Consider the following 25,559-nt stretch of genomic DNA (forward strand, 5'->3'; position numbering starts at 1 on the left):
CAGCGCTGAGGCTGCTTTTGCCCTTTGCTTTCTCCATTTCTCGCCCCTTCTTCCCCGTCCCGAGGGGAGCAGCAGCGCCCGCCGCCCGTTCCCTCCGATCCCTCAGGGCAGCAGCGCTCCTCTCGACCTTCCCGACATGGCGCCCGCCCCGCCTCCCTTGTCTGCCCTTCCCAAGATGGCGGCGCTGGGGCGCGCCGGGCCCCTCCCAACATGGCTGCGGCGCTTCCCGCCCGCGGGGCGCTTCCGGCGGGGCCTGGCGCGGCCATGGCGGAGCTGACGGACGCGGAGCTCCGCAAGGAGCTGCTGGCGCTCGGCTACCGCCCGGGGCCCATCACCGCCACCACCCGCAAGGTCTACGTCAAGAAGTTGGGCTGCCTGCGGGCCGAGGTAGCGGCCGCCCGGCGCAGCGGCCGCACCGCGCCGCCCAGCCCGGGCCGCTCCCCCGCCGGGCCGCCGCAGGCCTCGCCCTCGCGGCAGCGCTCCGGCTTCACCCGCGACAGCGAGGAAGAGGAGGAGGATGAGGATGAGGAGGAGGAAGAAGGGGGGCAGCCGCCCGCGTCCCGCTGGGGGACGTCCAGGGAGGGCGGCGGGCAGGCCTGGGGGGACCCCCGCGGGTCCCCGCCGGGCCGAGGCGGAGGCAACAGGGCTGAGGGCGGCCTGTCCCGGGACAGCCTCGGGGGGCTGAGCCCCTCGGAGCGCTGGGGGACGGCTGTGGAGAGAGGGGGGGGCGGGCTGGGGGCGTCCCTGGCCGGGCACGGGGGGCTGAGCTCCCCGTCCCAGTGGGACACGTCCATAGAGAGGAGCGGGGGGCTCGGGGGGTCTCACCCGCCCCTGGACGGGCCCGGGGGCCTCGGCCCCTCGTCCCACTGGTGCACGAACGCAGAGAGGAGCCGGGGTCTCAGCACGGGGCCGGGGGCCACCCTAGATGGGGTGCGGGGCTCCTCGCTGCAGTGGGGCTCGTCAGCAGAGAGGAGCGGGGGGCTCAGCAGCGGGCTGAGACCCACCCTGGACAGGGCCCGGGGGTCCAGCTCCGCGTCCCAGTGGAGCCCATCGGCAGAGAGGGGCGGCGGGCTCGGCTTCAGGGCTGGCTCGGGGCCGCCCCCGGATGGGGTCGGGGGGCTGAGCTCCACGCCCTACTGGGGCTCCTCGGCTGGCAGGAGCGGGGGGCTGGGCTCCAAACCCCTTCCCAGCGAGGAGAGCGGGGGCCTGAAGTCCAGGAGCCATTGGGGCACAGTGGGAGCTGGGGGCCAGAGCTCCCGGGATCCCTGGGACACGGCGGGGGAGAGGAAGGGGCTCTCCTCCAACAGCTGGTGGAGACGGGAAAGTGAGGTGACCCCCAGCACCCAGTGGGGCTCCTCGGCGGCCCCCGGGGGGTTCAGTCAGCTGTTCAGGAGGGGGAAGGAGGACCTGACTTCCAGCGTTGGCAGGGAGGCAGAGAGGGATGCGAGCGCTGGCGGCCGGGCCGGGGGGCTGATCCGGCGCTTCCCATGGCGGGCGTCCAGCGATGGGGGGTACGGAGTGACCCCCCGCACTGCCCTGCTCCGCTCAGCCCCCCGGCAGCAGCCCGAGGGGAAGGGAAAAGGCCTGGAATACTACCTCTCCCAGTTCCTCTGCCTCGCCAGCGTAGTGCTGCTCCTCATTTTTCTGGGCATCCTCGTGGTGAAGATGGTTGGGTCAGGCTGGCTGGACAGGAGAGACGAGAGCTGTACGTGCACGGGTTTAATTCTGATTTAAACTCTATTCCTCACCTTCTTCTGCTTTACCTTTATTGCTTCTGTCACCGTCATATTTATCATTCTCATTGCTCTAACCTGACATCTCTGTGTCTGTCCCCATTTCCATCTCCCCTTGCCCATGGGAGACCTTAGTCATGGAAAGGAAGTCAAGTGGGTGATTTTTCAAAACGAGCTTGGCCTTCAGTTCCTCAGAACCCTGGGGTCTATGGGGAGTGCCATTCCTGCTAGGCCAAGGATGGATTTTATGGATTCCTGCTAGGCCAAGGATGGAGAACACAATGTCTCTGTAACACCCAGTGTGTGCTTTCAATGTTCCCTCTGCTGGCTCAGCCCTTCCCAGCCTTCATCCTGGGCAGGGGAAGTGCAGCAAATGAACTGGGCACTTAAAATGTGACAGAGCTTCCATGAGAAATGGAAAGGGGCTTCCCCACCACCTGATTTTAAAGCAGAGTTTCCCAGGTGGAACAGCTGGAAATATGGACATTTCATGGCTTTGAGCTGAATGTGGAAGGGTTTGGGGGCAGTTGGGAAGGTGCTGGTCCTGAGCCTCCTCCCACTGTGCCCCTGGGTTTTTGTGCCCTTTGCATGGGCTGGGAAAGCTGCTGTGTTCCCAAAATCAGGATATAACTGCCCAATGTCATGGATTTCTGGTGCACCCGTTAATGCTTTGAGAGGAGTTTGGAGCAAGGAATGTTGCCCAGGTGTGGATTGTGCCAGTCCTCAGGCAGTGCAGGGTGCTGGAAGGTGCCCAGACAGGCAGCAGGGAGCCATGGCCATAATCTGTAGAGAGAACAGCTCCAGCTGAAATAAATCCTGTACCAAAAGCCTGTGCCTCGAGGAGGTTTGATTTCCCTCCCGGATACCTGAGGTGACTGTGGTGGGCAGCGAGTGGCATCTCTGGAGTGTAAAGATCAGTGGAAAGGGGTGTGAAGCATCTCCTCAAACAGGAGCTGTTAGAGCATCCAGCCCCAGTTTTTACTTCCCAGCTGACCAGATTCATCACTGGCACCTTTTTATTTGTTTTTCTCCAGTGCTGCTCCCAGAGCAGCTCCTGAACAGGCCATTTGCATTGCAAGGTGCTGCCCGAGGGAGATTAACAACAGCAGCATCAGGCTTTAAAGCAGAACCTTCTTTTAAAAGATAATTACTCTCTTGATCAAAGCTCTTACTTGCAGCCAGCTAACTCACCCTCTTCTCTCTCGTAGTTAATCTCTTGCCTGTGGATTGTGACAAAAGCACGGATGATGTAAGCATTTATTTATTTATCTTCAGGTCTGGGGGATTCTCACAGAACAGTGATTATTCTGTGTAACATCCACCCATAGCAGTATTGCTGTAAAATGATTAGTTCTATCATTTTACAGAAAACTTGGGACTTGATGGGTTGGAATTAATGGGCCAGATTAAATTAGGAATGTGTATGAGACTCCGAAAGATAAAAATTTAAATTCCCAATTATGTGAATCAATTTCTTTAACAGTTGTACCAGAAGTGATATTGGTTTGCAATAAAGCTGTTTGCAGCTTTAACAGTACAAGATTTAATCCAGCTAATTCCCTGAACGGAGTGTCTGCACAGCTTGTTCCCTCTGTCAGGATGGATTGTTGGGAAGCTGTGGCTGCCCCGTCCCTGGGAGTGTTCCAGGCCAGGTTGGACGGGGCTTGGAGCAACCTGGGCTAGTGGAAGGTGTCTCTGCCCATGGCAGAACAAGATGAACTTTAAGGTCCCTTCCCACCCAAACCAGTCTGGGATTCTATGATTAGGAGTGAGAAAATTTCCTGTTGGATTCCGAGTCCTGGTTGGTGGCTGGCATGTTCTGGGACCACAGATCCATCCCAGGGGTGGCTGGTGCTACAGGCTGGGCTGGGGTGGTCGGGGGTACTTTGTAGAATCCCAGAATCCCAGACTGGTTTGGGCTGGAAGGGACCTTAAATCTCACCCAGTTCCACCCCCTGCCAGGGGCAGGGACTTGCAGAGGATTCCCCAGGTCACCTTTGACTGGGACCTGCCAGTGTGTGCTGTGGGTGTGTTTGGTGGGAGCTGGTGGGGCAGGACTGAGCCAGACTGCTCTGTGTGGGGTCTGTCTGCTTTCCCACTGTCCCACTGCCACTGCTCATGTTTGCTCCTGTCTCTGCCAGCAGTTCTGCCAGGCCAAGCAGAGGGACATGACCATGGCTGTGCTGCACGAGCTCTACAACTACCTGTCCGTGCAGGCAGGTGAGTTCAGTCACTCACAGAACTCCTGGGCATGCAGGAGCTGCCTCTCCCAGCTCCCTGGTGCTTTCTACCCTCACTTTGGAGAGAGTGGTTTCTGGAACAGTCAGTTCCCTTTGAAGAGCTCTGAGGAAGTCAGGTAATAGGAAAACAGGAAAAGGTGGGGTTGATGCACTCGTATCGCTCTGCCCTGGTGAGTGGGCCTGGTTTGCACTTGACATGCTGGGAATTTGAGGTAGAAATAGTTGGTTTTATGATTCTGCCAACATCTTGAAATTGTCTTCAAGGCACTCAGAGCCATTAAGTGTAAGCTGGTGTGTTCTTACAAACAAAGTAAAAGTCGCTTAAGAAATTGTCATTTTCTGCTGAAATGTGGCAGCAGATGTGTGAGTGCCCCTCTCTTCTGTCACCACAGAGGCTCTCTGAGCTGGGTTCAGACAGCTCAGTCTCTACTATATTGAGTAAATCCAGCCCGTCACTGGTATTTTGGGATGGAGAAGGCTGCTAGAAATCCAGTGCGTGAGTGGAGACTTGTTCAGCAAGATCCATAGCAGTGGTAATCAGTAAAAGTGTTTCAGTTCCATTTTCCGTATTTCAGACCTCAAGGCTGAAGGCTTTGGATGCTGAAGCTGCACATAATTCCTAAATCTTTTCAAATCTGACTTCGGCAGCTGCCGGATTTCCACCAGATTTACTCAGTCTCTCAGCACATTTGTTTAGTCAACTTGGTGAGGCAAGTTTTAGAGGATTTAGTTCCTCGCCAGCATTTCTGTGCCTGGGTGGAAGGCAGAGCTGTGATTTCGGCTCCTTGGGAGCATTTTGAATGCTGGTCATTAGCTGCACTCTGCAGTCCCTGATGCCTGGTGGCAGGAGCCCCTCTGCAGGGCACCAGGGCCCAGACATGGCTCTGTGCTCTGCAAGGGGCACAAACAGGATTTCCCCCCTCATTCTGTGTTCAGCAGCTCTGAAGGGTGAGCTTTGATTGCCCTTATCCAACAGCAGCTCCAAAGTGTGGTTTGATTGCCCTTATCTAACCTATGTGCAGTGGCTGAGCATTTTATTAATAGTCATAATCTGATCTGCCTGCAGTATAAATCTCACCTTGGAGTCATTCTGCTCAGGGCTGGAGTGATTGGAAAGGAGAGTATTTCTTGGTGTACATTCAGAGTGTAGTTCTGAGCTGTTCAAGGGCTTTTTTTCCAAACGTTATTTCTATTTGACTTTTTTACCAGGTAATTTTGAATGTGGAAACCCTGAGAATCTAAAAAGCAAATGCATTTGGGTTAGTGAGGCGAAGGAGCACGTGATGGTGAGTAGGCTGTGAGCAGCTTTGTTATGACCTAGTGCTTAGTCTCTTATAAGGCAATAAATAATAGACACTAAAGCAATTCACCATCCGTTCTGCTCCCTCATCCTGGTTTGATTCTTTCCCATATCTCTCCCTTCCCCTTTGGCCAGTCCTGTTCTCAGCAGTTCTTTTGAAAATCATTTTCTCCTCCATCTGTGATTCAGCCCCTGTAAATCTTAACTTAATGGTTTGTTGTTTCACCGGAGCCATCAGTCTTGTGAAACCAGAAATTTCCCTGGATTGAGGGCTGGGCAGAAGGATTTTTCTATACCCCAAAGTGTCAGGAGACAGAGTGCTCTGATCTAGCATTCCATTTCTTTCCTGGTAAACTGTCAGTAAGATTATGTTGTATTTAGTGGTTAGTCTTAACAGTCTGGGATGGTGTTATTTCACAGAGTGCTTCATGCATCATCTACCCAGTCAGGAGACTTTAGTCCAGGCAGACCTTCAGGCTTAGTTCCCCTTCCTCCAGTTTGCAGAATTGTGATAAGAATTAACCTGGGGACAGACCATATGGAAGGAATCCTCCCACTCCTGTAATGAAATAATGTTGTTCAGTATTTTAAGTGAATGGAGAACTAATCTTCTTATGGATTCCTTGCACAGAATGTTACTGGTAGCTCCCCACAGAAGTTTGAAGCTGCCCTGCACTGGATACTGAACAGCAACAAGGATTTGGGAATTTGGTAAGTGGAAGCCCAGTGTGTCAAAGTTCCAGTTCTGAGGGTTGGCTGCTGTGTAATTGGACAGGTCTGTGGGTGCCCTTCAGCTTCCAGACCTCGTTGGGCTTCAGCAGGTAATGTGGGATTGGCTGTGGCAGTGCCTGCTGGGCAAACTTCCAGAGGAGAACAACAGCCCTGCAGCAAAATGGCAACTGAGCTCTCCAGGGGTCTGATCCCCAGCCCTGGCTGCAGGACACCGTGTCCAGGGATGTCTTGCTGGGACAAGAGATGGGAATGGGAGGCCAGGGCTGCTTGTGGCATCAGTGGTTGTGTTGTGCCTCCTGTGAGGTTTGGAAATGGTGGTCCTGGTGTCCTGCCCATGGTCCTGCACCTACAGCCCTTCTTAACCTTACCCACGTGGTTCCTTTTCCCAGGGTAACTTTTCTCCAGCACAGTTTCAGCTGCAGCATTTGTGGAGCTGCATCCTTGGACCAGGGGGCTCCCTGGCCAGCAAAGCCCTCTGTGCAGGAGGGAATGTCACCCACACTCTGGGATCCTTTGGAGCAATCCCAAGGAGGAGGAGAGGAGAATGGACCTTGAATGGTATCCGGGGTGTCAGTTGTCCCTCTGGCAGAACACCCAGTGCACATTAAATCACAGGATCACTGAGGTTGGAAAAGTCCTCCCAGCCCATGGATCCACCCTGTGCCCTGTTCCCACCTTGTCCCCCAGCCCAGAGCACTGAGTGCCACAGCCAGTCCTTCCCTGGACACCTCCAGGGCTGGGCACTCCTCCACCTCCCTGGGAGCCCCTTCCAGTGCCTGACAGCCCTTCCATGAGGAAATTCCTCCTGAATGGATGGTCTGACTGACCGTGGCTGGTGGTTGGTCACTCAGGGGGAGTTTCTCAGCCAGCAGTACTGGGTTTTCAGGGAAACCCCACAACATTCAGTCCATAACCTTAGGAAAGAGTTTTACCAGAGTCTGCAGCCACCGTTACCTTCCTCTGGGAAGTGTGGGCTGCCTCCAGTCTCTGCCAACTCTGAAGTCTAACAGTTGTTTGCATTTCCACGTTGCTAAATATGTCTGTGATTAACTGAATTGCAGCAGTTGGAGTGATGGGGTTGGTGAGCAAACTTTGTAGGAATTCCCATTGCTCTGTTTGCTCTTAAATATTCCTGCAGCTGCTGCTGTGATCCAAGGATCAGACAGTGTCTGCTGCTTTGATTACTGATGTGTGCAATTCCCAGGATGGGACATGGTTTCCTTAGGGGCAGGTCTGGATTTGTAGGTGGTCTGGGATCCAGAGTTTTCAAATCTATATTTTTATACTCGAGTAGGAGCTGTGGGATACAATATACTCCCACATTTTTACTTCCATAATTAGCAGCTCTGTTGTTCCCCAAATGGATGCGTTTCCCTGGAGCCCGTGTGCCATGCAGGAGTGTGGAACAGCCCCAAAAATCTGCCCCTGGCATTTTTTGCTACATGACATTATTTTTTAGGTGCTAGTCTCAGAGGCAGGACTGAAAATGAGCTTTGCACTGGGTGATTCTGCTGCATGTTTTAAATATTTTCATGGAATTTGGATTGTAAATAAGACAAGGGCGGGGGAAACAACTGTGTGTCTCCAGCTCCTGTAGAATCCAGAATCAAATCCGAGCTGTCAGCAGTTTGTGAGCTGAGCACTAATGAATTGGGAAAACCTCTTTGTCTAATGGGTTGTTCAGTGCAGACAGAATTAGGAGCTTCAGTAGAATCCCCTTTGGTCCAGTTGCTTTGGATCTGGTGGCTCTCCCCTGGATCCCTGTGAGGGGATGGCAGAGGGAGCTGGGAGCAGGTCAGGGGCTCAGGGGAGCAGCAGTGCAGGGGGTGGTTGGCAGTGGTGCCCTCCCTGCAGACACAGCTGATGCTCTGTCGCTGTTGTAGCTGAGCTGTTCCTGCTCCCCAGTGCTGAGGAGAACAGCCCAAGCTCGCTGGCCTCCCCCAGCTCTGGAGCAGTGACTCAGGGAATGTTTCCATCTCTGTGCTGGGAGGTGGGAGTCCAATTTCGAGTTTAATCTTGTGCACACTGAGAGGGGCTGTCAGAGAGGCTGCAGCGGGAGGCTCCCGTGTGCCGGTGGGAGTTCCAGCCCCGCTGCCTTTCCGCAGCCATATCCATCCCTTGCTAAGCAGCCAGTCCTGGAATGCTGTGGCAGGAGCAGGAGGGAAATGCTGTGGCAGGAGCAGGAGGGAAATGCTGTGGCAGGAGCAGGAGGGAAATGCTGTGGCAGGAGCAGGAGGCTGTCGGAGCGTTTCCCGTGTGCTGCGCGGGAGGAGTTACCGCATCTGCAGTCTGTTTGTTCTCCCCGCCTTGATTAAAGACTGCAGTTGGAGTCTGCTCTCCTCAGTGAGATTTTCTGCCTCTTCCCATCAGGCTGAAAGGCAGAGACCTGTCAGGGCCGGTTTCCAGTGTGGAGGAAGTGTTCTGCCTGGAATCTGCCCGCCCGCAGATGGGGCTCGGCTGCCGCTTCCGCCGCGCCGTGGTCACGGCCATCACCAACCTGTTCCTCTTCTTCTGGAGTAAGTTGGGAGTGCTCAGCCTCCCCTGCCCGCTGCAGGGACGAGCCCTGTGCACACACACACGTTCCCAGCCATAGGAGATGACTAACAGAGGTGAAATGAATCTGCTGATGAGTTAATGTCTAATTAACCTTTGTCCTGGCAGCACACAGAGACCCGCAGCACTGCTCTTGTGCTGAGAGCTTAAAACGTGCTTTAAATCAGCCAGCTGATTAGCTCTCTGGGTATTCCTCAAGTATCCATTATTATGGGCTGCAAAATAAGTGTGTTAACTTACCTAGAGGAGTCGGTTTTTCTTTTTTCTTACTCTAAGCCCCAAAGTCTTCCAGCCTCTTTAATAATGACTTGTAGCATTTCAGGGTTGGAGGTTTTATTGGAATAGTGTGTCGTGCCTCAGCTGAGACAGAGGTTTTACCCAGCGAGGTGATAACGAGAGCTGTGTAACTGGAGGAGTTTATAATCCAGCCTGACAGGGAGAGGGGGACAGGGGACAGTTTTGTTCATTGCAGAGACTGAGATGCTGAATTCTAATGGGGGCATTGTCAGTGCTAAACCATCCATATAGATCTGAATTTTGGGCTGGCACTGGAGCCCCAGGCTTTATTTCCTTATCAAGCAGCTCTCCTTGGAGCAGTGAAGCCTGACAGCCTTCCAAAGTGATCACTGTGGGGGAGGCCTCTGGCAAAGACTCCTCTGGGACTTGGAGAACTGTGGTTGTGCTGAGCTTTCTCTTGGGGGGGGGAGCTCCATGCTGAGGCTTTCCAACCACCTCATCCCACATCCACATGTGCTCTTCTGCTGCAGGGAGTGGTCAGTACCAAGGGATTTTAGGGTGCAGCTGCACTGGGGTACAAAGTGAATCAGTTGGGTTCAGTTCCAGGCAGGCCTGGGTCACAGGGAGTAAAAGCTGCCTCTGGGGAGAGCAGTGTCAGAACTAAAACTGCTTCCAGCAATACACAACTGGCAGTTACTGAATTCTGTTTGCTTTTATTCTCCTAGGTCTGATCACTCTTTGGGGGATCCTGATCTTCCTCAGGTATCGCTGGCGGAAGAGGGAGGAAGAGGAACAAGCCATGTATGACATGGTGAAGAAGATCATAGGTAGGAGCTCTGTGAGTTCAAGTAGCCTTGCTCTGCTTCCTGCAGTGTGGAGCTCTCACTGTTCTGTTCTCCTTCCCCCCAGCTGTTGTCCAGGACCACTACAAGGAATGGGAACGGAATTTGGAGCGTTACCCCTACGTTGGCATCTTCCATGTCCGGGACAGTCTGATTCCTCCTCAGAGCAGGTGAGCTGGATCTGGGCCCTCGGGAGGGCTGGGAAGGGATTCAGCACAGCTCTGAAGTGCAGCTGAGTGCTGGGAGCTGCATTGCAGGAGGAGGCTGGAGCCTTTGGGTCGGGAAAGGGTTGGACACAACTGAAGCTGTGCCTGAACCTGGTGCAGATCAAAGGGACAGTCCTGGGACTGGTGTTCTGTGCAGTCTCACAGGTGTGTTGTCATTGCTCTGTCCAGCAGCACTTGGATTTGGTTTGTTTGGACATGGAGCATCAGCTGTTGAACCGGTCCCTGGGTGTGAGGTGTCCAGAATAACTGGATCCCAAATGGGAGATCCTCAGAGTGTCCCCTTGGGGGAGATCCCTCCTGCAGGAAGGGGGAGGGCAGTTTGCTCACTGAGCCCCTTTGCAATATGAACTGAGCCTGAAATCCACTGTCACTGACAGAGGGTCTCACCTTCCCTCCAGGCAGGACCTGTGTGTCAATGCCCTGCTCTGAAATCTCCTCTAAAGCAGGATTCTGGTTGGATTCCTTCCCTGCCCGCACAGGGAGCGGGAGGCAGCCAGTGGTGCCTGGATCCACAGCCACAGTTGCTGTAGGCAGGGAAGCACAGTGAGGTTGTGATTCTAATTTCCTTCTTTTTCTTGCTGTTTCTTGCAGAAAGAAGATGAAGCGGGTGTGGGAGAGAGCCGTGGATTTCCTGGCCTCCAATGAGTCCCGGATCCAGACAGAGTCCCACAGGGTGGCTGGGGAGGACATGCTGGTGTGGAGATGGACTCAGCCCTCCTACCTCTCGGACTCGGAGCACTGAGGAGGAGCAGGAGTGGAGCAGCTGTGGATGTGGATGTGGACATGGACCTCTGCAAGGGGACAGGCCCCTCGCTGGTGGTGGGAGGAGCAGGGCCCGAGGGTTGGGGTTGCACGTGTCTGTTTGCTCTTCTTTCTGAAAATCTTCACACGCAAATTCAGGGCAATAACGTTGGCTTGGAAAGAAGATGGGCTTGAGCTGGTGGGAAGCTGGAATTGCACCAAAGTGAGCCTTCCACAGAGACCTGGCTCCCGTGGCAAGCGAGCAACGACTTACAAAGAGTAAAAGCACAGCTGCTCTCGAGGGCTGGGGCGTCTCTGCCAGAGCCCGGGGGTGCAAAATTTGACCTCAATTCTGCAAAGGCCAACTGGTGGCAGTGTCCACCAGGCTATGTGCTTAAAGATGACATTTCCCATGGAAACATTAGGGTGGCAGTTCAGGTGTGTTTTGTTAGAATCTGTCTTAGTCAGGACAAAGAGGGATGAAAGCACTCGCTGTTTCCCAGCGAGGAAGATGTTTTGGCTTCACCCTTCCAAAGTGGGGCAGAGGGGGAATGAAGTGAAGCTGGGCCTGGAGGAGGGAGGCAGCCTCACGTGCCTTGGTGGTTTGGGCTGGGCTGGGGGGATGGAGAGAGGTTGTGACCCTGTTACACTTTTAAGTCTGCAGTCTGTGTGCTTTATGATTTTAGGGGGGTGGGGGGAATTCGGGTGGAAAAATAAAGGATATCGGAAGCTTCCAAAGGCGCTTTGCTGTGGCTGCAGCCACGGGGATTGGTCTGTGGCTATTAAAGGGCAGCTTTGGGAGGGCTTTGAGGACTGAATGTTCATGTTTATGCTGGGCAGCTGCAATGTCTGTGCTTGTGCTGGAGCAGGGATGTGCCAGCACAGGGATTGCAGGGTTCCTGCAGCCCCCGCGGGTCCCGGGAGCAGCTCCCGGCCCTGCTGCTCCGTGTCTTGTGTCTGTAATCACTTGGTTACTTCAGCTGCTTTTCATGTCCAGCAAACGAGTGTTTGTTTCCAAGGAAATGGCACCAGTGTGTGGCAGTTTGGGCTCAGCAGAGATGTGGCTGCTCTGCTCTTCCCAGGGCTGTGCAGCAGCTCGTGGGGCTGCAGGGACCAAACCCGTTCCTGGTATCAGGCAGGAGAACTGCAGGGTGAAGCCAGTGTTGATCTGAGCCCTGTGTCCCAGGGATGTTGTTGTCCTTGAGGAGAACATCCCGAGGCTGGATGCACGGAGAGCTCTGGGTGGGCTGGGGCAGCCACAGCCCTGCTGCCTCCTGGGCAGGGGATGGCACGTCCCTGCTCCTTGTGCCAGTCCCTGCTCCCCTGGCAGGGTCTGCAGCTCTCCCCACACCTCCCTGGGTGGGGAGTCTGCCTGGCACCCCCTGGGCTGCTGGGGATCCACAGGGATCTCCTGCTCCTGGACATCCCCCGGAATGGGTGGAGGGAGTGGGATCCTCCAGGAATAAAACACAGGGAGGTCTTTCCCATTAAATGGGGAATATCCTGTGTGGAGCTGACTGTCACCCCACATTTTTGGTTGTGAAAGTCGGGTATTTGGGCAGGAGACTCAACAGCTCTTCAGGGGAAGGATCAGCTCCTCCCACTGTAATAAATAGGGAATAAAATGAAAGCAGCCTTGATTCTCCCAAAATGTAACAAGATTGTCACTGCTGCCATACAAATTCTCTCAAACACTGGTGCCTACATTCTTAAACCTTTTTAAACTCTTTGTGGGGCTTGGGTGAGCTTTTTTAACCGTCCAGAAGCGCAGAGTGAGGCGTTGCCGTCATCCTTTTGTATTAAACCTGGTTTTGTAGAACAAACTTCAATGGCTTGGTGCTGTTTATATGTTCCATTTAGCTCTGTAAATCAATATAAAAAATAAATTTATTACAAATAATTGTTACCTTTATTTTTAATGGAGAAATCACAGACTGTTCCAGGTGGTTTTGCTCGGATCAGGTGGATCTGCCCCAGGGAGCTCCATTTCCCAGAAGCTGCTGCTGATCCTGTGCCTTGGAGTACCCTCAGGCCATGGGGAGCTCAGTGGACTTTTGGGACATGTTCCAGGTGATGGTATAGGAAGACTGGTAAGTGATGATGGAAGTAATGAGGATGGAGTGGGATGGATGTCCCTGCCCTGCTCCGAGGCTGTTGCACATAAGCACATCTTGATGGTAAATCAGGTTGTCTTCAGGGCTCATTTTCCTTGAGTGTTTCAATCCTTCCCTCACCCGAGTGTTGGTGGAACATCTGCGAGTTCCAGCTTCTCCCAGGTCCCCTGAAGTGGAAGGAGTGGTCCCTCAGTCACTGTTGTGTAACATGGTTGGCTCACGTTTGGTTAGAGAAATGTTTAATTGATCTCATCCTGTGGGTCTGGGTGACAAAGGGGGACATTTCCAGTGGCACAGGAGGGTGGCTCCGTGGCTGTCAGGAGCTGCCTCCTCTGGCCAGAGTCGTGTCCAAGGTTTGGGAACACAAAGGGAATGCATGGCTGCATCTCCTCAGGACCCGCGTTCCTGTCGGGATGCTTTTCCCCAGCTGAGGTTGCTAAGTTACAACTGCAATATATTCAGGGTTAGGAAATGGTCCTGTTTGGTGTAATTCCACACGCAATTCCCAACCTCCTGCCGTTTGCTGCAAAGCCCCCATGGCAGCCCTGGGGCCCCAGGCCTGGGCAAGGGTTTGCTGAAGACCTCAAGGTCCTGTTGGGGACTGGTCTGGGACTGGGGATGGGAGTGGGCACATCCCCTCCTTGTCCCAGGCACTGCCCAGGCTGTGTTTGTCTTGTGATCCCCTAAATAACACGTGGGTCCCTCTCCTTGGGGTGCAGGGGCTGGCACAGGCTGGCACAACATGTCCAGAGCCTGCCCTGGGCACACGCTGGAGAGGACACCAGGCTGGGGGCACACGCTGTCCTTGCCTGGCTGCAGGAGACAGTCTGGCCCTGGCAGGAAGTTCCCTGGGATTTTTCCATTCCCCCCACCGCTCCCATGTCTCTGGGTCCTCTCACCTGCTGCCCAGCTTTGGGCAAACCCTCCTCTCGCCCTGGGCATTGCCCCCCTTGCCATAAATACCTTTCTTCACCACAGAGGTGGGTGATTTGGTGTCCCACAGCACCCCAGCCCCTCACCACCCCACTCCTGGCTCGCAGTCCCTGGGTCTCTCCTCCCCAGTCTCCCTGGCATGTTTTCCCACCCAGCAGGTGGGTCTGGGAGCTCCGGGAAGCTCCGGATATCCATCCCTTTCCCAGCCCCAGCCCCAGCCCGCTCTGCAGGGAGGTGGTAAACACGGGGGTGGGTCAGTGGAGAACAGCCTGGCCCAAAGGGCCAGTTGTTTTCCTGGAGAGCCGATTGCCCAAGAGGCCGGAGCGTGGCCTTGCTGGAAGGCTGAGCACAGGCAGGTCCCGAGCCCTGGCCTGGGCTGATCCCTGTCCCACACAGGGTTTCTCCCGGGCACAGCTCAGCTGTCAGCTGGACATTCCAGGCTCCTGCCAGCGCCGCCGCACTCGGGCCGTGCCCAACCCTTCCCTCATTCCTCACCCTGGAGACACAGCGAGAAGCAGGAGAGAGCAGCACCAGCAGCACCCCGAGGTGCCTCCAAGGGAGGTGTCTCACCTGCACACACAGGTGAGAGCCAGGGCGGGGAAGGGGCAGGAGGGGCAGGGTGAACATGACTTTGGAGGGTGGGCAGGATGTTATTAGGAAGGCTCCAAGCACAGCCCTGGCTGGCGGGAAGGGATGGGAGCAGCAGGGACATCTGGCACTGGGGGGCTGCTGGGAACCTCTGGAGCAGCCCAGGGGCTGCAGACATGGGCCTGGGGACTCCTGGTTCTCCATCATGCTCGTGGCACCACCAGAAGGCACCAGGCTGGGCAGAGGGGCTGGTGGTGCTGGGTGGTGTGGAGGGGAAATTGGGCAGGGGGGTGAGGGGACCTGTGCCCGTTTCTGTGCTGGGTGGTGGCACCGTGTCCCCTCTCTGGCTGGTGGCACCGTGTCCCAGCTCTGGGTGGTGGCACCGTGTCCCCTCTCTGGCTGGTGGCACCGTGTCCCAGCTCTGGGTGGTGGCACCGTGTCCCCTCTCTGGGTGCTTGGTGCAGGGCTGGCCTGGGCTCCAGGGCAGCTCCAGTACCGAGAGCTGTGGACACACAGAGCTCAGCCACGTTCTTGCCTTGCCTGTTAATGAAGCACAAAAAGGACCTGCAGCCCCTGCAGTGCTCAAACCCCGACTCTGCAGAGGAGCTTTGGGATGCTCAGGGGAGCCAGGTCCCAGAGGGGAAGGCGACCATGAGGTGCAGCACTAAGAGCATGGTTCTGTGCACAGAACTCTTGTTCTTAAAGTGATTTTAATGTTCCTGAGGATTTCTGCCACAAGGACCCAGCTGGTTTCCAGGTGAGGGCTTTCTCCCAGGGTCGGGCTGGCTGCATTTTGCTCCCGGACTGGGAGCCACACGAGTTCCTTTTGGGATGGGCTGGAGTAGGTGCTAATTAAAGATTAGGGAATTTAATCTGCTTGGGGTTTTTTGGCTGGATTTGGAGTTGGGAATAAATAACCTGCTTAGCTCAGACTCTTCTGTTTGGCCCTGAGTGAGAGCAGGGTGTAAGGTGAAGTACCTGGGGAGCAGAGGTGTCCCCAACAGCCCGGGCTTGTACCCAGGCAGAGCTCATCCAGGTCCAGCCCCTTCCACGGGCAGGGACACCTTCCATGGACCAGGTTGCTCCAAGCCCCATCTCTTTTCTGGAGAAATATTCTCTCTATCTCCTTCCCCAATACTTTCTGGTTCTCCTCCACCTGCAGCACCTGGGCTGCTTTTCCTTTAGCTCAAGGAAAAATACTGAAGGCTTCTGGTTTGCTTGGAGGACACGGATTTATCTGTAATTCTGTGTATTTTTAGTGACGTAAATATCTCTTGGCATTTGCGATTCCTTGAGCCAGTGGAAGTGATTTATTTCAAGTGTCTTGTTTCAGGGGAGCTCAGAGCAGCTCAGTGTTTGTGGGAACATTTATCTGCTCCGAATGGATGAGCTGCTTCCGAACAGAAACTCCCTGAAAAGAACCTCCTTCTCCTCCTGCAAATCCTGCTCCCAGTTTTGCCTGGGAGAAAACATTCAGAGCTTTATCAAAGTGTGGGTGTTTTTCCCCAACTCCCTTCGGAATGCCAAGGTTGCCAGAGCTGTCAGGGGGTTGTGACAGCTGAGTTTCAGCCTTGGACCAACGTCTCTGAAGCAATAAAGGATTTAAGTCATGTTGTGCTCTGCTCCAAAGAGGTGTTATGACAAATCCGTTTGCTTTTGGCTTTTCTCCTTATTTTTGAGGAAGGGAAGAGGGGGAAAAAAAACCACACAAAACAAACCACAACAAACCTGCAGGTCTCGAGGCAGAAAATCCTCTTTAAAAATTGTCACAACTTAACAAAATGCCAAATGCTTTTATTAACTCCTGGAAAGGCTCCGAAGAGCCTCTTTCCTCCCGGCTGGAAACTGCTTGGCTCGGGCCTGGCTTTGCTCCCCTGGGTAAGGTAATTGCAGAGCAGGAACTCCTCCCCAAAGAATGGAATAATGGGGGGGAAAAATCCCACCTTAGGGGAGATAAAGGAGCTGCTCGTGGGTTTGGAGGTAGGAGTGGTTGTTCTCCCCCTCCTCTGCCTTCAGCCCACTCCATCCCAGCTCTCCAGGTGCAAAACAAACCTGGCACCTGCACCAGGTGCTTGTTTGCTCGAGGGTTGACCACAGCAGGAGGGGAAGGGGAGATTCAGGCAGCAGAGATCACAGAATACCACAGAGGTGGAAAGGACCCACAGGGATCATCGAGTCCTGAGCTTTGCCTCCTGCTGTGGGATGGGGAATACTCTATGTGTCATTGGATCCAGCTCCTGGGTCAGGTTGTACCTGCTGGCTCTGGGGAAGGGTTGAGCTGCCCTCCTGGTAGAGCCCTGGGAGCTGCTGCTGCCTGTGATGGGAAGCTGCAGGTCCCTCCTGGAGGTGCCACCAGTCCTCTGCTGTTCCTGTCTCCTGGGTGAGGAGGGTGAGGAGGGGGTGATGGTGCTGCCCTGGTCACATCTGTCCTGTGAGGTTGGCAGAGGTGGTGTTGCTCACCTGGCAACACATCCTGGAGGCTTTCCTGGACATAAATGGATTTCCAAAGATGTTATTATCCACTGCACTGGGGTTTTGCTGGCAAAACCAGGATGCAAATCATTTTAAGTTTCTTGATCATTCCCTTCTGTCTCTTTTGCCCCCAACAGATCTAAAGTGGGTGTTTTCTGGACTCTGTGTTTCAGGCTGGGGCTCCCTGCCAGCCCCTGGGCACTGAGATCTCATCCCACCCGGCTGTGCCCTCGGTGCCTGGCTCTGGCTTTGCAGTGGCTTGTCCCCCCTTCTCACTCCGATTCCCTCATTCCCTCCGTTCTGCAGATCCCGGCAGTGACAGCCCAGCGTGGGTGAAGATCCAGCGCGGGTGACAACGCTGCACACCCCGGGCTCGGGCTCGCACCCTCCCGTGCTGCTGCCGAGGGGGATCCAGCCCCCCAGGAGCCCCCAGCCCATGGTGGGCCAGAGCCCCCTGAGCCCCGAGCTCCTGGCCGTGCCCCTGGAGCCCTTCGTGCACCAGGTGGGCGGGCACACGAGCATGCTGCGCTACGACGAGCACACCGTCTGCAAGCCGCTCGTGTCGCAGGAGCTCAGCTTCTACGAGTCGCTGCCCTGGGCCATGCGGCAGTTCACGCCCCAGTACAAAGGTAAGGGGATGTACAGACCGCTCACCTTCCTAAAAACCGACCCCAGGCGGCCGCCCTGCCACGGGTGAGACCTTCCCAGTGAGCCTCCCCCTGCTCCTCTCTCTGCTCGGTGCCCCAGCACTGCCCCCAGCTCTCCTGGCCCTGAACCCCTTTCCCAGCTGAATTTCTCAGCTCAACCACTGAGAAGCAGCACGGGGTGCCTGGGAGGGCAGTGCTGGTACTTTTTAAGGCATCCTCCCTCCCTCTCTTTCTTGCTCCCTCAGTATTTCTGCTTTTACTGCCAGACACTTGTGCTGCTCATAAAGCTCCTGACCCTGGTTTTTGGGGGAGGCGAGAAGCTCAGCTGTCACGTAAAAACTTAAAATATCTTTTGGTCCTTCGGTGTTAGAGAAAAGAGCTCAGTCAGCCACAGTTCCAGCCCAATCTCTCCCTTTCCCAGAAAGTCAAGGGCCCCCGCAGATTTATGGGACAATATTAAAAAGATGCTTCAGGGAGAAACCAAGTTTCCTCTGGGCGGTTTCCTCTGCAGGGCCGGGTTTGGTGCTGCAGTGCTGGGCCCTGCTGGGTGCCACTGATAAAGCTGTTAAACAGTCCCAGTTTACCAGTCCAGGGCTGCCCTGGTTATTAAAACCTTTTTGTCTTTTTCTCTCCTGTTTCAAATCCCCGAGAGTTTTGTGATGAAGGGTAATTAAATAGCAATTCTCCTCCAATTTGGCACTGGGCACACACGTTTTCTCATCTCCTGACTGTCCCAGGCAATTGAAGAGGTGGGATGTTTTCCCACGAGGATGACGGGGCTGAGGATCATCAGTGAGAATGATCCTGAGGGTTCCATCACCCCTTTACACGTGTCCAAGTGCCTCATCTCTATTCTTAGGCCCAGGGAGCATTATGTAATGGTTGACATTCTGTGCAGTGGTGATCAGATATCATTCCAGCCTCACCCCGAGCCGGTAGCTCCCTTCCCGCTCACCTCACCATGTCAGGCAGGTTGGTGACCTTGGGACTGGCTTCCCCCTCCCCATCTCCCTTCCAGCCCTGCCTGCCCCAGCTGAGCTTGGTGGGGGATGCTGGGCTTGTTTTCCAGCCTAGTTCTGCTCAGGCTGCCATTGCACATGGCAGTCAATGAATGTGCTTGTAAATGTAAAAATAAACCCAGGAGGGCAGAGCTCCACAGCAAAACCTCCTGAGGATCCTGGGATGCCACCAGCGTGGTGACAGCACCCATAAATACCCACTGGTGCCTCGCTGGTGCTGGCAGGAGGGGACTGGGGTGTCAGGGACACTAAAGGCCAGCACAGACATGCACCCAAATGCATCCCAGAGAGGTGTTTTCTTGCTGCAGCAAAGGAGAAGGGCTGGTGCCATGTTTCAGGGAGTTGTTTTACACACATAGGTCATGGCAGGACATGTGCAAACCCATATGGAATCACACCAGGAAACAAAAGCATTTTCCAGGCTGAGATGTAGCTTTTTGAAGCCCAAATTTTCAACCGGGAGGAGGGAGAGGATTACATTCCCTTCCAATTTAACGCTCCCTCTTGCCTTTGAAAATCTCCCCATTAATTTTCATATTAATGGCAGATACTTAACAACTCTTGGTTTCACGCTATATATAAGTTTTTTGGGCCAGCCTGTCAGCACTATGTAAATGAGCACAGCCCTGCTGACTGAGGCAGTAACTGGGACAGTTTTTAAGGTTACAGGCTGTCGGAGCATTCGGAATCCAGGGCTCCGCTCGCCTCACAGTGACTTTTTAAAGATAAAGGCTTAGATTTAGGCAAGAGACACACTGGCTTTTTCCTGCCCACATCCCCTGAAAATTCGGACCAGGCACCCGGGCTGGGAGGAGATTTGTTTGCTCTCAGTAATATGGATTTTTACGAAAGGGACTCGGGGAAAGGATAATGCTGGAGCCTGAGGAAGGCAGAGCTCCCTGTGCCCAGCACCATCGTGAGCAAAGGGCTGGGAGAGATAAAAATATTGCCTGCCCCCTAATTAAGGTTTTCAGACCCCCCATCTCCCCTGGCAGAGCAGCCTGTGTATACTCCTCCCCCATTTCAGTGTAAAATGAGCCCGTTTAATCCAGTCTGTTCACAGTAATGGTGATTGCACAGCAAAAGGAAAGAGAAATGGTGGTGGTGGCTGAGCAGGGGTGGGAGGGAAGTGCATCCAGCCCAGCTGCAGGGTTCTGGGGGGCAGGACCTGGGGAGGGATGGGCACCCCCAGTCTGAGGGGGTGGCTGGTGGCTGCAGGGACACGGGGCTGCTGCAAATCAGGTGGGGAAAACCTCCCTCAGGCAGCAGAGCCCGGCAGGCACAGAGAGGGCACAGCCTTCTGTCTGTGTTTGCTTTCTGTAATCTCACTTTAAATGCAGAGATGGGATTTTGCATATTTATTTGCTTTGGCACCTTTGCCTGGGAGAACAGAGCGCCCTTGTTTGTTGAGCTGCTGAGATGCATCTCCCTGCACACCCAGCAGACCTGGTGAGGTGCCCTGGGCACAGCTGGGTTAAACCCAGCTCCAGCAGGGCTCTTTCCAGTGATGCTTTTGCTGGTCCCACAGCCCTCCCTGCCCTCTTTTGGAGCTGGAATCCTCCTGAGCCCCAAAGGGCCATGTTCTAAATATGCCCCCAGTGCCTGTGGAGGCTCAGCCAGCCCTGACAGAGCTGCAGGAGCAGGATGGTGTTATCAGCCTTTCCCAGAAAGGTCAGGGCTGGCTGGAGTGAGAGCTGTGGCCATTCCTGTGCTGTCACTTGAGAGGCAGAGTCAGCCATCCCTGTGCCAGGGATAGGCTCAGACTGGGCTAAATCTGTGATGGACTGGCTGGCATTTGAGCCCTGTGATTCCTGTCAGTCAGGGAAAATTTCAATGCTAAAATTCATAATGGTGTTTTAAGCACTTGGGGTGGAAAAAATACCCCCTGCTCACGATCATATTCCCTCTAGTGCATAAATATGGGACGTGTGACAATCCTTCCCCCCGTGGGATATTTGGGTGCTGGTCCTTGAGGAAGGACATAACCATGGCAGTGTGTGGGCAGCACTGCCAGCCCATGCCCACGTCTCTGCCCTGCTCCTGGGGGCTCTCCAGTTAACAGAAGCACTTGGCACGTTGAGTGTCTCTGGAAAATTCCTTGTCCCCAACCCTCCCTTTGCTTCCTGCCAATGAAAAGCAATTCCAGCCTTGTCCTGTCTTAAAAAAAAACACCTAAATCCCTTGTGCTAAATAAGCTGGGGTCTTGTGGTCCAGAGCTGGGGGCTTTTCTGAGTCACCTGGGGCACAGCAGAGGAGGACAAAGGAATGTGGTGTGGAAGGAGGCAGGTGCCAAGCTGAGCCTTGAAAGGAGGAACACTTGAAATCCCCGAGGCTGTTTTTCAGGGTCTCAGACTAATGGTGTTTATTGGGCCTGAAATCAGAGGGGGATCACTGTGACAGGCCACCAAACATGAGGAGGCAGCTGGGCAGCCCTCTCCACAAGGCTGGGCTTCCTTGGGCTGGTGAGGTGGTGGCCAGGTCTCTGTGACAATCCACAGGTTTGTCTCATTCCCGTTTGTTTTTCCCCTTTCTGTGCAGGTGTTGTCTCAGTGCACCTCAAGAAGGACAGTCTGGGCAACCTGACCCTGGTGGCCAGCCCTGGCACTGAGCACGGGCTCATCAAGAGGAGCCACACCCAGGGCACCAAGACCTTCCGAGACAGGTGAGGGTCTGCCACGGGTGGGACACTCCCTGCCAGCCTCCTGCTCCTCTCCTGTCACCTGGGTGGGCTGGGGTTTGGGAGGGGTTTGGTGGCCACGGGGGCAAAAGCAGCCCCAAGGCCGAGGTGGAGAAGAGCAGAGCCCAGCCCGGGGTGTCCATGGCTCTGCTCTTGCCCACCCTGGGGACGGAGCAGGGGGGATCTGACTGTGGCTGAGATGCTGCTGCTCAAATATCTGCCTCAAACACGCTTTCAGCCCAACTCAGAGCACACCGTGTTCCAAGGGAGGAGCAGCCCCAGGAGAGCAGTCACTGAGCTGGGAACACCCTTCTGCTGGCAACAGTTGTGCAGCACTCCAGGGGCTTCAGTCCCATCCCATCCCAGGGGAGAGCTCTCCTGGGAAGGCACCACGGTGCTTCCAGCACACCACGACTTTTGGGTTTGCAGAGGCTTTCTGCAAAACATCCTTCATCCCAAACTGCTTCAGAACTCACCTGGGGCAGCTGTGACTGAAGGTGCAACACCACCACCGTGGAACTGCTGCCTTTGGAGCAATGGGAGTGATGGGCTTTGGATGAGTGAGACCAAGGAATGACCCCCCAAGGAGAACAAATCTCCTCATTGCTCCCTCCTCCCCTCCTTGGAGCCAGCCCCTCTAGATTGGGAATCATTCCCGTTGTTGGACCATTTGCCTGTGCTGTGCCTGTTAGGTGGGTAAATAGAGATCCCTGGTCACTGGGGCTGTGAATGGCTTTTCATGGGAGCCAATGCACTTTAAATTATAATGAAAGAAAATATTGGCAGGCAGAAATAGCTGCCTTTCTGAAAATTACTGTTATGGAGTAACAAAGGATCTCTGCAGGTTGGACATGATCAATATGTTTCCTTTGAGAGCCCCTGAAAATTCACCTTATTAAATTTGAGGCTCCACAAAAAAAATGAGTGAAGGGAATATTCTCCTCTGGAACTTCTAAACCCAATGTGTTCCTTTGTGTGCTTTGCCCAGCTGCTCGGGGAAGGTGCTTTTGAGAACAGACCTTCAGTACCACACAGACTCCCTTTTGGAAGATGCAAATGGAAACCAGCCAGAAAGAAAGAGCTACAACCCCTGGGGACTGCACTGTCACAGGCAGCACCTGAACCGCATGTCCTCCAAGCACAATGAGAACAAACTTCATCGTATCCTTTCTCCTCCCTCCCCTCCAGCACAGTCCTGGCTGCAAATAACAGCTCGGAATCAATGCATGGTTTATTGCAGGGGGACACTCTGCACAGACCCTGGAAAAATACAGAATGTTCTCTGTCATCTTCTCCCACTACTTAAAAAAAAAAAAAGAAAAAACCCAGTTCCCATAAAGAGTTCTCAGCAGAAGTCAAGGATCCCCTTGGCATACATTTAAAAACACAACTATGCAGGAATTAGCAGCTGCCTCGCCTTTTATTTTCCTATTACACTCCATTACCCACCAGTCATGTGAGTAATGGAGTTTAACAACTTCCCCCACCCACCAGAGCGAGCTCGGCGCCGAGGGAAGGTGTCGGAGTGACAGCCCAGGGCTGTGGTGTCACCGGAGAATGGAGCTGTTGGGGCTTTAATTGGTAGGACTGTAGTACAGTAAATTAACTGGAATTGGCAGCGAGAGGCCCATAGCAATGACACGGAGGAGAAATTGGCTCAGAAAGTCTCATTACAGTTGTGAGCTGTTATGGGGAGCGTCAGCAGTTGCTTTGATTTAAGGCCTCTTTCAATTAGAATTCGAAAATATTGGGTTTCCCTTAACTCATGCCCAGAGTTTCTGTTGCTGGAGAACGTGGTGTCCAAGTACAGCTACCCCTGTATCCTGGACCTGAAGATGGGCACACGGCAGCACGGGGACGATGCCTCGGAGGAGAAGAAAGCCCGGCACATCAAGAAGTGTGAGCAGAGCACCTCGGCCTCGCTGGGCGTCCGCATCTGCGGGATGCAGGTAAGGCAGAGCCCCCATCCCCTCGGTGTCTGCCCCAGACACAGCTTGGAGCCAAGCTGGAAACCTCCAGGGACTCTGCTGCTGTGAACTGAAGCAGTTTTATTCTCTTTCCCCCCCCAACACAGTAAGAACTGGCCACTCAGCTCTGTGAGCCCTCAGAGAGGAGAGGACGCTTAGGGAAGGCTGTAGAATGCAGCACATGTAGGGTAACCCTTTCCCCATACCACTGCCACCAGTGTGAGCAGCTGGAACCAGTTTACCCCAGCTGAGAACTTGCCTGTACATGGACACAGATTCCCCTCTCCTGCTCAGCTCTTGGCTGCTGCACAAAAAAACCCCCAAAAAGCACTGCATTGCCCTGCTCGTGCCTTCACTGAGCCACCTTGTCCTGGTGCTGCGAGAGCCAGGGGCTCATTTTGGGCTCAGTGTGGTGGTTTCTCCTGCTTGAAATCCCCCCCCCCCGAAACCCAAACCACGCATTTCCTTCTCTCACTCTGCTCAAGCAGGTTCCAAAGCATTCAAAACCCTGCCTGAAGGATAATAATGAGAGTGATGATTATGGGCACATACAGAGCAGCACAAACAGTGTCAAACCCCATGTCCCTTTGTGGTGTCCGACACCTTTCTGTGAGCAGAGCTGGACTTCAGTGATCCCAGCGGGTCCCCTCCAGCTCAGGACTCCAATCCCTGACTCCGTGGATTCCTGCTCTCCCCCCTGCAGGTTTACCAGGCGGACACTGGCCATTTCCTGTGCAAAGACAAGTATTTTGGCAGGAAGCTCTCCCCGGAGGGGTTCCGGCAAACCCTGCGCCAGTTCCTGTGCACCGGGAACCAGCTGCGCACGGACCTGCTGGAGCCCATCATCCTGCGGCTCAAGGCCCTGCTCTCCGTCATCAGGAAGCAAAGCTCCTACAGGTTCTACTCCAGCTCCCTCCTCATCATCTACGACGGGCAGGAGCCCAAGGAGAGCGCGGCCCCCTTGGATCATCACCTGCCCCTCCCGAAAACGCACGGCGCGAACCCCGCCAGGGTGGACGTGCGGATGATTGACTTTGCCCACACCACCTTCAAAGGCTCCAAGAGCAGCCCCACCCCCTACGACGGGCCGGACCACGGCTACATTTTTGGCCTGGAGAATCTCATCAAAATCCTTCAGAGCCTCTCAGAAGGAAAATGAGAATTTCTGTGGAGCGGCCCGGATTTCCTAGTGACCGATAGCCCTGCAAATACCGCCCGGGGTCAGCTGGGCGGGACCCCCCGGCTGCTGGACACCCCGTGCCCGGTGTGGAATGAGCGTGGATTGCTCGGGAAGTGCTGAAAACTCCACGTGCCATTACTGAGCTGAAGCGTGAAAAGCAAAGAGCCGGGAGAATCTGCTCTCTCTGCCATCCATCAGAAGATTTATTTTCCTCTCTGGTTTTACTGCTGTCCTTGATTTATTTGTGAGCCAAAGAAAGCATTACTTGGAAGAGTCTTAATGATAAACCAGGACCTGCTCACCCTGACGCTCACGAAGCCGAGGGGATTCTGGGTGTTTGGGGCAGGAATGAACAGACTGCAGTGTTCCATTCAGCTCCTGCTCCGTGGGGGAGAAAACCACACCCCAGCATTCCTGCTGTGCCTGCCCAGCACCGTGGGATGGTCGGGGTTCTCTGTGCAGGGGTTCAAACACACCTTGAGGTGCTGCAGAGAGTCTGTGCAGCTCCAGGAGACCAAGAACTGCCCCCTCACCAAGCTTTGACATCCCTGCAGGGTTATAACAGGGCATGCTTCAGGAATTTTCTAAGCAAGGGGCTGAAATGCGATGACTCTGTCAGGTATCAGTCACAAAAAACATTCACATCAAGGGATTTTTGCTTAAAAAAAGGGAAAAAATAAAAAGAAAAAAAAGTGTGAGACTGAGCCAGGGACTGGACGTCAAAGGTCACCCAGAAATTCTTTGATATAAATATTGTGTGTGTGTGTTTGAAAGAGAGGATAACAAAAGACTCAAAATAATGTTTACAGCTTTTGTGGACAGCTTTTATTATTATTATTATGGAACAAAATATAATTCCTTCCTGCATGATGTGGGAAACCTGAAGGAGAAGTTCCTTGCCCGAGGAATTGAGCTACAGAACTCCATTACCGGGGAATGGGGATATAAATAAAATTGTCTGAGTAACTCTCAGTTTCCATCTCTTTTCCCTCCTGCAGCATCCTTGAAGTACATTATCCTTTGTTTAGGCCTGTATTTTTTTAAGAGAGTCGTTATTTCCCCAGGTTTAAACACCAGATCCTAAGGGAGACCCTTCCCTTGGATTTACTGCGGACAGCTGGGGAGCTGCTGAAATTTATAGCTGGAAAATTTAAGACATTTGGCCCAGTTGTGTATTTTACTTGGCCTGAAGTCCACCAGGGAAGACTGTTGTTCACAGTGTTGCATATTTCTTGACCACAAACTCAAGATGGTTGGAAAAAAAAAGCCGCAAACACTCAATTTCAGCAGTGCTTGAGCCATGGATTATCCTGGCTGCACTGTGTGCCCCGAGGTCTGTGATCAGAGTGAATTGTGG

General features: G+C 54.1%; 2 protein-coding genes across 3 annotated transcripts; both read left to right on the plus strand.

Annotated features, from left to right (window-relative positions):
- The first annotated feature begins 233 nt into the window (after positions 1–233).
- LEMD2 (LEM domain nuclear envelope protein 2) lies at positions 234–12,505 on the plus strand. Of its 2 annotated transcripts, none has more exons than XM_032710380.1 (9): positions 234–1,705; positions 2,942–2,982; positions 3,875–3,953; positions 5,183–5,259; positions 5,905–5,984; positions 8,376–8,521; positions 9,521–9,622; positions 9,705–9,807; positions 10,456–12,505. In XM_032710380.1, exons 1-9 carry the CDS (start codon positions 265–267, stop codon positions 10,604–10,606), a joined length of 2,220 nt encoding a protein of 739 aa, XP_032566271.1. In that variant the 5' UTR covers positions 234–264; the 3' UTR covers positions 10,607–12,505. The 2 variants fall into 2 exon arrangements, with proteins under 2 accessions (XP_032566271.1, XP_032566272.1); XM_032710381.1 differs by having other exon boundaries at positions 3,878–3,953.
- A 4,628-nt stretch (positions 12,506–17,133) lies between these two features.
- IP6K3 (inositol hexakisphosphate kinase 3) lies at positions 17,134–25,174 on the plus strand. Its single transcript, XM_032710382.1, has 5 exons — positions 17,134–17,341; positions 20,917–21,040; positions 22,044–22,216; positions 22,829–23,004; positions 23,726–25,174. The coding sequence occupies exons 1-5, from the start codon at positions 17,149–17,151 to the stop codon at positions 24,179–24,181; spliced, it is 1,122 nt and encodes a 373-aa protein (XP_032566273.1). The 5' UTR covers positions 17,134–17,148; the 3' UTR covers positions 24,182–25,174.
- The last annotated feature ends 385 nt before the right edge of the window (positions 25,175–25,559 follow it).

This window comes from Chiroxiphia lanceolata, chromosome 25 (assembly GCF_009829145.1).
Source record: "Chiroxiphia lanceolata isolate bChiLan1 chromosome 25, bChiLan1.pri, whole genome shotgun sequence".
Taxonomy (NCBI): Eukaryota; Metazoa; Chordata; class Aves; order Passeriformes; family Pipridae; genus Chiroxiphia; species Chiroxiphia lanceolata.

Bases quoted from the DNA above. Each gene is read 5' to 3' on its own strand.
- LEMD2 (XM_032710380.1), top strand. From the start codon at position 265: ATGGCGGAGCTGACGGACGCGGAGCTCCGCAAGGAGCTGCTGGCGCTC. The intron at 1,706-2,941 runs GTACGTGCACGG...TCTCTCTCGTAG, and splicing joins GGACAGGAGAGACGAGAGCT to TTAATCTCTTGCCTGTGGAT. The intron at 9,623-9,704 runs GTAGGAGCTCTG...CCTTCCCCCCAG, and splicing joins CATGGTGAAGAAGATCATAG to CTGTTGTCCAGGACCACTAC.
- IP6K3 (XM_032710382.1), top strand. From the start codon at position 17,149: ATGGTGGGCCAGAGCCCCCTGAGCCCCGAGCTCCTGGCCGTGCCCCTG. The intron at 17,342-20,916 runs GTAAGGGGATGT...CTTTCTGTGCAG, and splicing joins GTTCACGCCCCAGTACAAAG to GTGTTGTCTCAGTGCACCTC. The intron at 21,041-22,043 runs GTGAGGGTCTGC...TGCTTTGCCCAG, and splicing joins ACCAAGACCTTCCGAGACAG to CTGCTCGGGGAAGGTGCTTT.